A 12,924-nucleotide genomic window follows, 5' to 3' on the forward strand; every position below is an offset into this window, starting at 1 on the left:
ATAAAAAGCTTGAAAGAATATCTCATTAATAAATTTATTATTGAAATGTTTTTAAAACCCTTTAAAGGTGATGATTTCAAAACATATCCCTTAATTTAGCACTTTTAATAGCATAAAAAATGTGCTTAAATGAAAACGGTTTTACATGCTTTTCATAACATTTTGTTGTTTATTTTATCAAATATCCCTAAATAAAAAACTGACATAAATTATGGTTTAAACAAAAAAACCTCTCTTTTTACATTCAATATTTTAGAATTTTATTATAAAAAATAATGGAGTAAAAAATAAATAAATATTAAGTTAAACAAAACACGTTTATATACTTATGTAAATCATGACTAACAACAATTTTGCAATTAAAAAAAAACAGCATTTATTTCATTCATAAATTTTTAAAAAATGAACAAAAACTGACAGCAAATATTTTTTCTTTGCAACGTAACAGGAATCCTAAGAATGTTTTTTCATACTCGTGTGTGGGTGGTCATCATGAACGACATACAATTTTAAATAAATAGAAAACCAGCAGTTCTCGAGGACGGTCCCGAACTAGAAATAGACTGTCTAATAGCTGGTCCGAAGTAGTTAGTCCGATTTGATTCACGTACCGGTTACATAAAGTCATTTACCTTACTAGCTACCTAACTAGTTACTTGATTAGCTCTATAACTATTTATTTTAACATGTATGTGTGCTAAGCGAAAACTAATTAACCTGAAATAGTCAGTCGAAAAGACATCTCCCAGACAAGACAGTCCAATAACAAACAGCTTTCTAACTACTTTCCAAAGTGCAGTACGAAATAAACGTTTAAAGTAACTACAGTCTAGATTACTTAGACACACTAAATTGACAATTGACTACACGCTAGATTATCTGGGATGTATAAAGTAACCAGTTGGCTTATATGTGTACAACATGGTGAACATTAGTGTTAAATGACCCAACATATATAAATTGGAGTCAGTCAAGTGATCAGACATTAGTGATAAATACTGAATCTAAGGGATACATAGACTACTTGTTAAACTGCTGGGAAGTTAATAAATAGAGTGTGTGTGTGTATACTTACTTCCTGTGCAATTCAAAAAGGCAAATGAGCCATTAACCATGTCAGCAACATCGCCAGTAGCATCACGAGCTACCGTACCACCAGCTATTACAACCATAATCAAATATGTGATTGTTGTTATTAAAATGGCCAATAAAGTACCTTTTGGTATGGATTTTTGTGGATCCTTTTGAAAGGTATGAAAGTAGAAAAAAAAAAATAAACAATAAAAATAAATAAATGTGTTTTAAGAAAAAAAAAACAAAAAAATGATTTTGGAATCAAAATGAATTAAATAATAAAAATGGCAAACATTTTTTACCTTTAAATCACCGGAAATGTTGGCACCAGCTAAAATACCAGTTGCTGCGGGAAAGAATATGGCAAAAACGGAAAAGAAATCATGACGTACACCTTTTTCCATGCGATAATCCGCAAAAAAGTTATCCCTTAATAATGTCACTAAAAATATAATTAAGGTAGACAATAAATTTAAATAAATTAAACAAACAAAAAAAACAAAAATAACCTACTGTTGTAGCCGAGGAAACCTTGAGCACGCTCTTCGTCACTTTTAGGACCAATAATACTGCCAATTACAAAATCAGCTATGGCTATTAACAATATAATCAATAGACCAATTTGTGCCTACAAAGAAGAAAAAATTACAAAGTCAACATATTTAATCACTAAATAGAAATAGAAATAAGAATAAATAAATTATGTATGTATGTAGTTGTTACCACAATCCATTGAATTGCTACTTACTTTGGCCTCCCATTCCATTCCAACCACAACAATTACTAGCAGAATTAATATTGTAACACTGCCAATAATGCGCACGTCTTGTATACCGCCATCAATAATGCTGACACCCAAGGAATTTAATAAATCTAACATTGATTCACAAAAACCAACCACATACATGGCACATGCCACCGCATTTGCAAGTGAGAATATCAAACCAATCGAACCTCCAAACTCCGGACCCAATGAACGTGATATCATATAGTATGTGCCACCTAGACCAGAAACACACAAAAAGGAACAGAAAACACTTGCATTAAATATGGATTTGTTTTTACCTACTTATTATTACACGTATTGTTTTCTTTTTAATTGGGCGTTGAAAGTATGAAATGCTTGTAGTATTTAATAAACTATTTGCAATATTTTCTTTTGCTCACCGTCATCATCTAAATCAATGCTTAGATGAAGGGGCCTTACTTTTCGTTTTGTACTTTAACAAAAAAAAAAAAGGAAAAATCATTTCAAGGACCAAATACATACATACATTATTATTTATGTATTATATGCGAGCACAAGCAGTTGTGTTAAAGTGCATTTAACTTTCAAAGGTCTATACATTTTGTTGGAGAGTGTGTCCAAGTAAAAAATAATTACCAAAATAGCTGCCATTTGAAGTGTATCAGTATTACTTATGCTGACATTGTCAAAGATTTTAATGATTTGAGTATTTTTGTAGTATTGAACTTTGAACTTTATGGGGAATATAAGTGTCTTGTTGAGCTTTAAATTTTGCTATTTTTACTATAAACAAGTAAGAGAGCTATATTCGGCTGTGCCGAATCTTAAATACCCTTATCCAAATTTTACTTTTAAATAAATTTTTTAAATATTTTTACTTAAAAAAAGTTTTTTACAATTTTTTTTTTTTGGAAAAAGAATTTAAACAAAAAAAATCGGTTTAAAAAAATCTTTTTCTCGATTTTAACCCATTGTAGTTCAAACCCATTGTATAGCCTTATATACATCGTTGCAATGGACTTTGAAATATCTATCATTAGATGACTTAATAAATCCAGATATACATAGATAAAAAATAGGACAAAAATCGAGGTTGTCCCGGTTTTGTAGGCCGATTATGTATATTTTAGATAGCAACAGAGCCGGACGAATTCCCGATATATTGATGTAAGAATCATGTATGTATGTTATTTGGGGGCTATGGAAAGTTCATTTCAATATACAGACGGACATGGCTATATCGACTTCGGTATCTATAACGATCCAAAATATATATACTTTGTGGGGTCGCAAATGAAAAATGTAGAAATTACAAACGGAATGATAAACTTATATATACCCTTTCCACTCATTGTGAAGGGTATAAAAATTGTATAAATTAATTAATTTAGTTACCGCTGTTTTTAATTATATCAATTCTGTCACATCCCATCTGTTTTACAACCTACGCTAGAGTATTTTGGTTTAAGTGAACTTTAAACCTTTCATATACAACATTATAATTCAGAAGAAATTTTATTACAAGGAAAATACAATTCTGTAGAACTATGTATTTGGAAACAACACTAGGCTACAGCGAAAAAAACAATCGCATAGTAACTTAATAAAGGCCTAAATAAATAAATTTGGAAAAAAATGGAAAACTTGACATATGGTAACACTGCCCCTAACAAACAAAAGTTTGATTTTTCCCCAGTCTCACATCCAATTTTGAATTTTGGTAAACAAAATCATCCTCAAGAAAATTTTCAGTTATTTTTATACCCTTCCTTCACCTTCGTGAGAAGGGTATATATAAGTTTGTCATTCCGTTTGTAATTTCTACATTTTTCATTTCCGACCCTATAAAGTATATATATTCTGGATCCTTATAGATAGCGGAGTCGATTAAGCCATGTCCGTCTGTCTGTCTGTCCGTCTGTCTGTTGAAATAAATTTTCTGAAGACCCCAGATATCTTCGGGATCCAAATCTACAATAATTCTGTCAGACATGCTTTCGAGAAGTTTGCTATTTAAAATCAGCAAAATCGTTCCATAAATAACGGAGATATGAGCAAAAAACCGGGACAACCTCGATTTTTTACCCATTTTTGATCTATATCTGGATTACTAAGTCATTAATATAGACAATATGGATATCTAATGATAGATATTTCAAAGTACATTGCAACGATGTAGATAAGGCTATAGTAAGTTGGACCTACAATGGGTCACAATCGGGAAAAATATTTTTTAACCCGAATTTTTGTTCATCAAAAAATTTTTTGTTGTCATACATTTTTTTCCAAAAAAAAAAAATGTTTGAAAAAATTTGGAAAAAACTTTTTTAAAAAAAATTAAAAAAAAATAAAAAATTTTACCTAAAAATATTTAAAAAAATGTATTTTAAAGTATAATTTGGTAAAGTTTATATAAGATTCGGCACAGCCGAATATAGCTCTTTTACTTGTTTTTTTGTAATTTTTCCATTAAAAAATTACTTTTGCAATTTAATTTAAAGAATAGAAATGTGTACGTAATTGTCGTTCTAATGCCACTAGAACAAGAAATGTAGGAACAAAATTAACATATTTTGAGAAATATTAAAATGAAAACTAATGTTACTTAAAATATATAGATATTTACTTGTATATGAAACAAATTTATTTTTTTTTTAACGGCAGTTTCAAAACTCCATATTAAAATTTTTAAAAATTTTGTTAAACAAATTTCAGAATTTTTTGATCACCATATTGAGAATATAATCTATATAAATAAAAATCAATTGTCGTTGGTTGGTAATTGCATCAGTTGAGAAAGGCCAGACCGATTTAGACAATTTTTTTTTAAATGTTGGTAATAGTCCAACTTAGGTTTTTACGGAATGAAAACTTTACCACGCCCACTTTTTTCGATTTAAATAAAATCGGAAAACGGCTACACCGATTTGGCTAATTTTTTGTTTAAATGTTCGTAGTTATTTGGCTAATTTGTTTTTAAACGTTTGTAGTAAAATTCGTAAGAAAAATTTACCACTCATATTTCTGAAATGTCTATATCGATAGAAAGCAGCTCGATCTGTGATCACTCCTATTATAAAAACTCAAAATATCTAAATTCTCCAATAAGCGTTTAATCAAGAAAAAGCGCTCGATCTGTGATCACTCATATTTCTGACCAAAAATCGATTTTTTATATAAAAACTCAAAATATCTAAATTCGCTAATAACTTGGCCAATAAGCGTTCAATCAAGAAAAGCAGCTTGATCTGTGATCACTCATATTTCTGACCAAAAATCGATTTTTTATATAAAAACTCAAAATGTGTACATTGATTTACATGTATGCTGTTGTTGCTTGGACAGGACAACATCTGTCGGGTCAGCTAGTAGGCAATAAAAATATGAAAAAATTATGAAAATATCTCCTATAGTTTTTATGTACCTGCGATTTAAATTTCGCGTTTTTCGAGAAAAACTAATTACTTGGATATATTTTGGCGAATGAGCAAATTTCCTTACTATTATGAATTTTAAGAAAAACCTATTCAGAATATTATAGAAAATTTGAAAACGCCAGTCCTTGAATTGTGAAGGTCAATGGTAAAATTTTTCAATGTTTGGAATTTCTCATGGAAACATAACGAAATGTTATATATTTTTGGTCTGATTTTGATGAAACTTAAAAAAGTCAAGTATTTAAAATAACAGCACAAGAATGAAAATTAACCATTAATAGTACTTGCGGTTAAAATTAAACCAAACTTCTAATATCATAAAAAACCTTGTTATAAAAAATTAATTTCAAAATTTTGATTACTATCAGAATCAGAGCCTTCCAAAATTTACCAATTTTGTATGTAAATTTCAACATTAAGACAAATTTACTTTAATCTAATCAAAGCAGCATTCAAAAAATGAAAACTTATTTTGTATGCCCCAATATGTTTCGAGTTATTTCGCAAAATTATATCATGCCACTTGCAATTTATAATTTTCCAAGACTTTTTGCTCTAAACAAATTTCCTCAATATAAAGAGATGTACTTACTATATGCAAATTGTTTTAAATTTGTAAATTTTATTTTAAATTTGCCCCCAAAGATAAAGTGAAAAACTGTTTACTGGCAATATGTTAATATGAGTAATTATCATATAAATACAATAAATTCCCCTAAGAAAAAGAAAATAATCTTATAAAAGAAAATCAAAGTAATTTGTGTCTTCCATACACTCACAGTTTACTGTAAGTAAACGATAAATGAATTTTATAGAAAGGAAAAAAAGAAAACAAAAATTACATACAATTATCATTAGGAAATAAATAGATATGTAAATTAAATTAGTGTGTATGTACTAGTATTTATAAATATGTTGACAAGCATGTTTGCACATCTTTAATCGCACTTACCGCCCTTGATGACACCATTCGTACTAATCGCCGACATTGACAATGCTGTAATACTGGTGACAACTGTTGTGGTTATAATTAAAATGAAACCCTCCAGGATGCCAGCTTGTCCGACTACCCAACTGAGACGCAAAAACAACATGACACCCCAAATATTTAGCAGACATCTCACTAGAACACCTTTGATCCAGCCAAACTTTAACATACCATTCATGACTGCACCACCCGTTTCCGGATCCTCATTACGATTCAAGCTGTGAGTATTCTGCAGGGAAAAGAAAAAGAATAAAAATAAAATACCAAGAAAATAAAAACAGGAAAATTGTAACTTGAGAAATGAGAAACAACACAACCAACTACAAAAAAATATAAAAAAATTATATAAATTTTATGGTTTTTAAAAAAAAAAGAAAAATAAAACATACTTTTACTCATATTCAAATTACATTACATTTTTATGATGTTGAATGTTAAAGATTTATAGCTACAGATACAAAAATACAACAATTTCTAAAGTATTAAACACACACACGCTCGTAGACATGTGGCTACATGAATTGAAATTTTACTAGTTAAGGAAAATCAAGGAAATATTTTATCAAATAAAAAAAATGCTTGTAAAAAAGCCACATTTGTCATAAAAATAAAAAAAAAGAATTCCTTTAAGTACAACTAAATACACCTACCGCAACAGGAACTTAACATACATAAACATGAATTTTAAAAATATTTATAAAAGTGTGTTCTAGATACTTTGCAACTACATACATTCATTCATTCATTCATATGTGTAATAATTTTAAAGCTTGCAAAAATATAATAATTTTATATAAAAATAAACGTGTGACTACGCAAGTTTTTTTTCTTACCATTACCAGGCTTTTAACCCCGAAAATAAAAGTTAAAAGGTAAGAAAGAATAAAATAAGGAAAATATTTCATATTTATAGATTTGTCGGAAACGGATTTAAAGAAACTGTTTGTCATTTTCAATTGCCAAGAATAGAACTTTAAATTATTATTTTTAAATATACAAAATGCTTAAAGCGTTTAACGTTTAACGTGAATTATTAACGAAAATAATAATAAGTAAACGCTTAAATGCCTCTGTGCATTTTTACACTCTCGCAAATGAACTGTCAAAAATTGTATGGAAATTCATTGGCACATCTCAGACTCGTAAACTTAAATTGATTTAAGTCAGATGTACATACATATTTATTACGAAATAAAAATCAATTAAATAGCACGATGGCTAAATGCAATTGTGTATGAAAATGTTATCCAACATCAAGAACATCGGAAAAATCTTCCAAGCTAAATTTTTAGAATTAAAATTTCAACAATTTAGAAAAACTTTTGTTGAATTTATATTTATTTGACATTTCTAACAGATACAAAAATAATGATATTCATATATATGCTGTTATGGAGAGAAACTATAAGTTTGTTCACGGTTGCTTGGTTATCGAGTTATGAGGTTATTTAGTTATTTAGTTATTTCAACAACAACAAAATTCATTTGAAAAATACCCAGCAATTAACCATGTAGTCTATGTATCCCTTAAATACAGTAATTGTCACAAATGTCTTAAGTATCACTTGGCTGACTCCAATTTATATATTTTGGTCATTTGACACGTACAGTGCAGAGAGAAGACAATTGTTTACTTTATACATCCCAAGTAATCCAACGTGAAGACAATTTCCACTTAAGTGTCGCTAAGTAATTCGGGGTGTAGTCACTTTAAACGTTTTGTGATTCATTCGTACAAACTGGTTTTATATAAATTGTGTTGATTTAATTCTAATACAGTTTATGTATACTGATATCCCATGTAACATAACATGAAGTCAATAGTCACTTTAGTGTCTCTTAGTAACCTATTGTGAACTCACTTTAAACGTTTATTTTGTGCTGCACTTTAGAAAGCTATCTATTAGGAAGGTTTGTTTACAAGCAATTCTTTATTAGACTGTCTATGGTATGTCTTTTTTGCTGACTATTTGAGGTCAGTTAGCACCCGTACATGTTAAAATAACCAGTTATGTAGGGTAACTGACGTTATTGCTACCAGTCTGTGAATCCAATGCGTTGACTACTTTGGACCAGCTATCAGACAGTATCATTGTAATCAAAAAGGGTCAATTGACCTCCAGCTTAGGACATGCACGTGTTAAAATCAGTGTTTAAAAAGCTACGATAACTAACAAGTTTTTAACTGTTGCTACAACTACTGCTTCAAAAAAGTGTATGTAGCGGTAGCAGTAGCATTTATCTTTTTTCGTTTTCTTGTTTTTTTTAAAAACTACTGCTACCTTCAAAATATAAAACTCTTAACAGAGCAGTAGTAATAAAACATGAATTGTAAATGGAGTAGTAGCATAAAAATACAAATCATTGCTACTGCTCATATCGAGTTTTAATTTTTATTATTTTGAAATAAGGTAGCAGCAGTTGATGCAGCAGTTAAGGTAGCAATAAAAGTAGTCAAAAAAGAAAATCTTCAGTCATAACACCAAAATTGACAGAATTAAACACTGTGTGTTGTTTTTGTATTGAGAGTGTTTGAAAGAATTATTCGTTTTTATTCGTCTCAGATGTTCGTGTTGCTAACAGAAAGATCGTGTTGTCTGTGTGTATAACAAAAAAGCCGAACTTTTGTTTACAACACGACAAAATTACACAAATATACATTCACAACAACAACACATAATATACTTTTTTGGCTGAAGATTTTTATTTTTGACTTATTTTATTGCTACCCCAACTGCTACTTCAACTGCTACTTCTTCTACTACCTCAACTGCTACTTCTATTACTCCTAATTTGAAAAGTAGCAGAATTAATAAAAAACTAATGACACTGCTACATCAAAACTTTTTTTTAAGGTAGCAATAGAAAATAGATTACTCTGCTACTTTTAAATTTTTCTTTTATTGGTACTACAACAACTACTGCTACCAAAATGTGTAGGTAGCAGTAGTGGTAGTAATTGATCGACTCCGAGTTTTTATTAATTTCTTAACTAGACTACTTGTGTTTTTTCGTTGCTACTGCTACTGGTAGTCTAGTTTTTTAAACACTGGTTAAAATAACTAGCCACGTAGCTATTGAAGTAACTAGCTCTCATCCTAAATGATGGGTAAAATCATTAGATCGGGACTGTCTCCTAGAACTGCTGGGATATAACCAACTTTACGCAACATATTCCTATGTTTATAGCTTGTGTGGTTATCTGCTTATATATAAATGAAATAGTAAAAATATTCTAAATTTAAGAATGACCTCTAAAGGAAAAGATCAAAGAATAGACCTCTTTGTGAAGTGATTTGTTACCAACTAATTCGAAAAAATGTTGTATGAAATCTATGTTTAATTATACTCAAATCAAATAAAAACTTTATTTAATTACATAATAAACGATATCTTCATCAACCCAATGCAAATCGTAAAACTGAAAACATAAACAGAAATAGTTAAAAATTAAAAAAAATCCATCATTAATAGTTTTAATGTAAAAACTCTTTAAATCCAGGTTTCTTTATAAAAATACAATAATTATAATTTTTTCAAAGACATTTAGAAAGGTTTTCTGATGACCTGACCTAGGCAACCGTTGAAGTACATTAAGGAAATCATACAAATTTTACCACATATTATTGCTTAAGTATAAGGAAAAACCATTAAAAAGTATGCATGAAAAACCTAATGTTTAATACTATTAAATATTTATTGTGTTCTTATTAAAACCATTGTTAGTTAGAAACTGCCACACTTATAAAAGTAATTTTCCATTTGATTTAATTTCTTTAGAGTTTTAATTCATTGAAGAAGATTTCCTTGAAAACTATAAATTTCTCAGAAATTACAAAACAATAATAATCTTTAGTAATAGTTAGAAAATATGTACATATTTACATACAAACATATATGAGCAAAAACATAATTTTCTTCAAATTTGAATACATTTTTGAATAATTCATTTTTTTTATTGCCACATCAGTAAAGTGAAGAGATTAAGGTTTTCTAAAAGTTTTTTTTTTTTGTTATTTATCTTAATGGATGTGGCTCCCCAAAATGTGTTGGAATAAAAGAATCTCGTTTTCCGCTTAAAAATTTGTAAACTCTATCACTTCAGTAAGATGCCACATCTATTCCACAGCATAAACAAATTATTTTAGATAACAAACATTTTTAGAATAAAAGTTTAGTGAAATTTCCAAGTACCCCTTAAAAATTTAGCTTTTTAATATTTCTCTCCTTCAATGTCCACTGTCCATATTACAAACAATTAAATTCTCAATTCATGCAATAAATCAGTGTAAAATATATGTATAGCCCTGTGGATGAGCTTTTTTTTAAAAAAATTCACGTTAATTTTTACACATTTTAAAGCACCTTATAAATTTCTTTACTTCTTTAATTTGAAAAAAAATTCCGCTGAAGTACACCGATTGCTCACCAAAGCTTATGGTGAATGTGTTTCATCGGTTTCAACGTGCGAGAGATGGTTTGTGCGGTTTAGAATTTGTAATTTTTGACACGGAAGACTTAGATCGCCCAGGCCAGCCAAAAAAGTTTCAAGACCAAGAATTTGAGGAATTACTCCATGAGATTGTTGTCAAACTCAACAAGAGCATGCAAATTTATTGGAAGCTGCTCAATCAGCAATTTCAAAAATTTTGCGAGCAGCAGGATTCATCCAAAAGCAGGGAAATTGATGCCGAAAAACCTTGAAAGAAAATAATTTTTCCACTGAATCATACTTTCGATGAAAAATTAATCCATTACGATAACCCGAAGCGTAAGAGGTTCTATGTGAAATATCCATAATATGTAGCCAGACATGAAACCACAATATTTCATCAACGCTCGACCACATGTTGCAATACCTCTTAAAAACTACTTAGAATGAAGTTGGGAAGTATTTCCTCACCCGCTTTATAGTTCATACCTACTCCGGTCCGACTACTATTATTTTCGAACGATGCAGAACGATCTCGATATTGGCTTGATTCGTTCTTCGCCTCAAAAGAAGAGTAGTTCTTATGGCTCGGAATCCATCACCCCTATCGGCAATAACATGTGAAATTTTGTTCCCATGAAATATCCATTTCCCTCGAAGGGAAAATTGCTATCGGGAATATCACGATGAACTTTACATTCACAATAGTTGATTTTGTTCGTAGCAGCTGTTTATTGTTTACAAAATTCCATCTAAAAATTTCACAACAAGGGGAATTTTTTCACGTGAACAAAGTTGATGAACGAAAAGAGGAAAAGTGAAAATATTTCCTGTGAAATTTTGATTCGCGATAGGGGTGCATATGTTGCCAGAAAAATGGGATAACACTACTTTTAATAAATTTATATCGTAGATATGTTTCAAAATAAAAGATACAAATTTGAAAAATTCCGCAATTTTATGCGTAATTCCAAATCCCAGATTTTAAAATAAAGTTGTTTTTGCCCATATACTTCTTTCTTTAAATAAAAACCCCATAAATCTCAGAAAAACTACTCAATGTTTATAAAGTGGTGGAAAAGAGGTTTAAAACTTTGAAAGCCTCTTTCATTTGCTATTAATATTTAGGCTGCAATAATGGAAAACAATAGCAGACACAAAGATGCTTAAGAATAGAAAAATCGCTCGTGTAGAAGAAAAATAATTACAGAATCTTCATACATTGCTAATTCATATGTATTTATTTGTGTAAAGTAAATTGTGAAATTTCCAAATTCACAGAAAAGACACCTTACACTTGGTAAAATACGAAGATTGTATTTTTAAGTGACTTTTTTTGTAAACTTAAAGTTTTCAATGTCCCAAAAAGGTTTAAAAGTTTCAATTGCATTCATCGTTACACACAATGTCGAATAGCGTATCTCTAACTATGAAAAAACCAAATGTAAACCACTGAAACTCTTACAGATACAAAATCACACCTTTAGCACACATTTACAATAAAATTATACAAAATCAAGACAAACAAGGCCATGCAAAACCACAAACCCAAAAGGGAAACGCAGGATTAAAACGTATGAAAACCAGATGGTAAAAGAGGGAGAAAGCGAGAGAGAGAGTAAAGGAATAAGACAGAACGAGCATCTGCTGCTTGTATTTTGAGAAAATAAATGTTTCATAAAACAAATATTTATGATTATTTGTCATAAGGAAAATTGCAAAATGTTTATGAACGGAAGCACAAAAAAACCCCAAAGATAACTTTTTTCGCCATTTTAATCAAAAAACTTTTGTAAAGTACCAAAAAAAAAAACAAAAAATAACAGCAAATAATCGTTTAAAGCAATTTAAATTTTCAACTCAAATGGTTTCATTTGAAATTTTTCGTTTTATTCATTTTTAAATAAATATGTACACAGAAAAAATTGTGAATATAAGTGGAATGAACTACCTTTCATTGGTTTCAATTAATAATAAGTATAAACAAATATATATCGCACTGGTTCCTCTAAAGAGCGTCAACTTATAATTTTAAAATGTTCAGTAGAAGCAAAAAACTATTTTTTTTTTCAATACATTACAATGAAACAACTGTACAGATACAACTGTATTTTTTGGCGAAAGAGTAGAATGCACATCGATTTCTTGCAAAAAGTGAAAAATTTTGAGTTGAATCTCTTTAGAGCAGGGAAAGGCAAAACATGGGCGCCGCGTTTTTCATTTACTCTTCTCTTACGTACGTGTA

At 29.4% G+C, this 12,924-nt stretch overlaps 1 protein-coding gene across 1 annotated transcript in view; it reads right to left on the bottom strand.

The window, feature by feature from the left end:
- The window catches only part of Ncc69 (sodium chloride cotransporter 69), a 153,994-nt gene that overhangs the window by 28,621 nt on the left and 112,449 nt on the right, over positions 1 to 12,924 (bottom strand). Inside the window, exons 5-9 of the mRNA XM_065503348.1 lie at positions 6,212 to 6,476; positions 1,823 to 2,076; positions 1,588 to 1,702; positions 1,377 to 1,516; positions 1,076 to 1,241 (exon numbers count right to left, since the gene is read on the bottom strand). Of these exons, the coding sequence (XP_065359420.1) occupies positions 1,076 to 1,241; positions 1,377 to 1,516; positions 1,588 to 1,702; positions 1,823 to 2,076; positions 6,212 to 6,476 (940 nt within the window). The remainder of the gene's footprint in view (positions 1 to 1,075; positions 1,242 to 1,376; positions 1,517 to 1,587; positions 1,703 to 1,822; positions 2,077 to 6,211; positions 6,477 to 12,924) is intronic.

Source organism: Calliphora vicina, chromosome 3 (assembly GCF_958450345.1).
Source record: "Calliphora vicina chromosome 3, idCalVici1.1, whole genome shotgun sequence".
Classification (NCBI taxonomy): Eukaryota; Metazoa; Arthropoda; class Insecta; order Diptera; family Calliphoridae; genus Calliphora; species Calliphora vicina.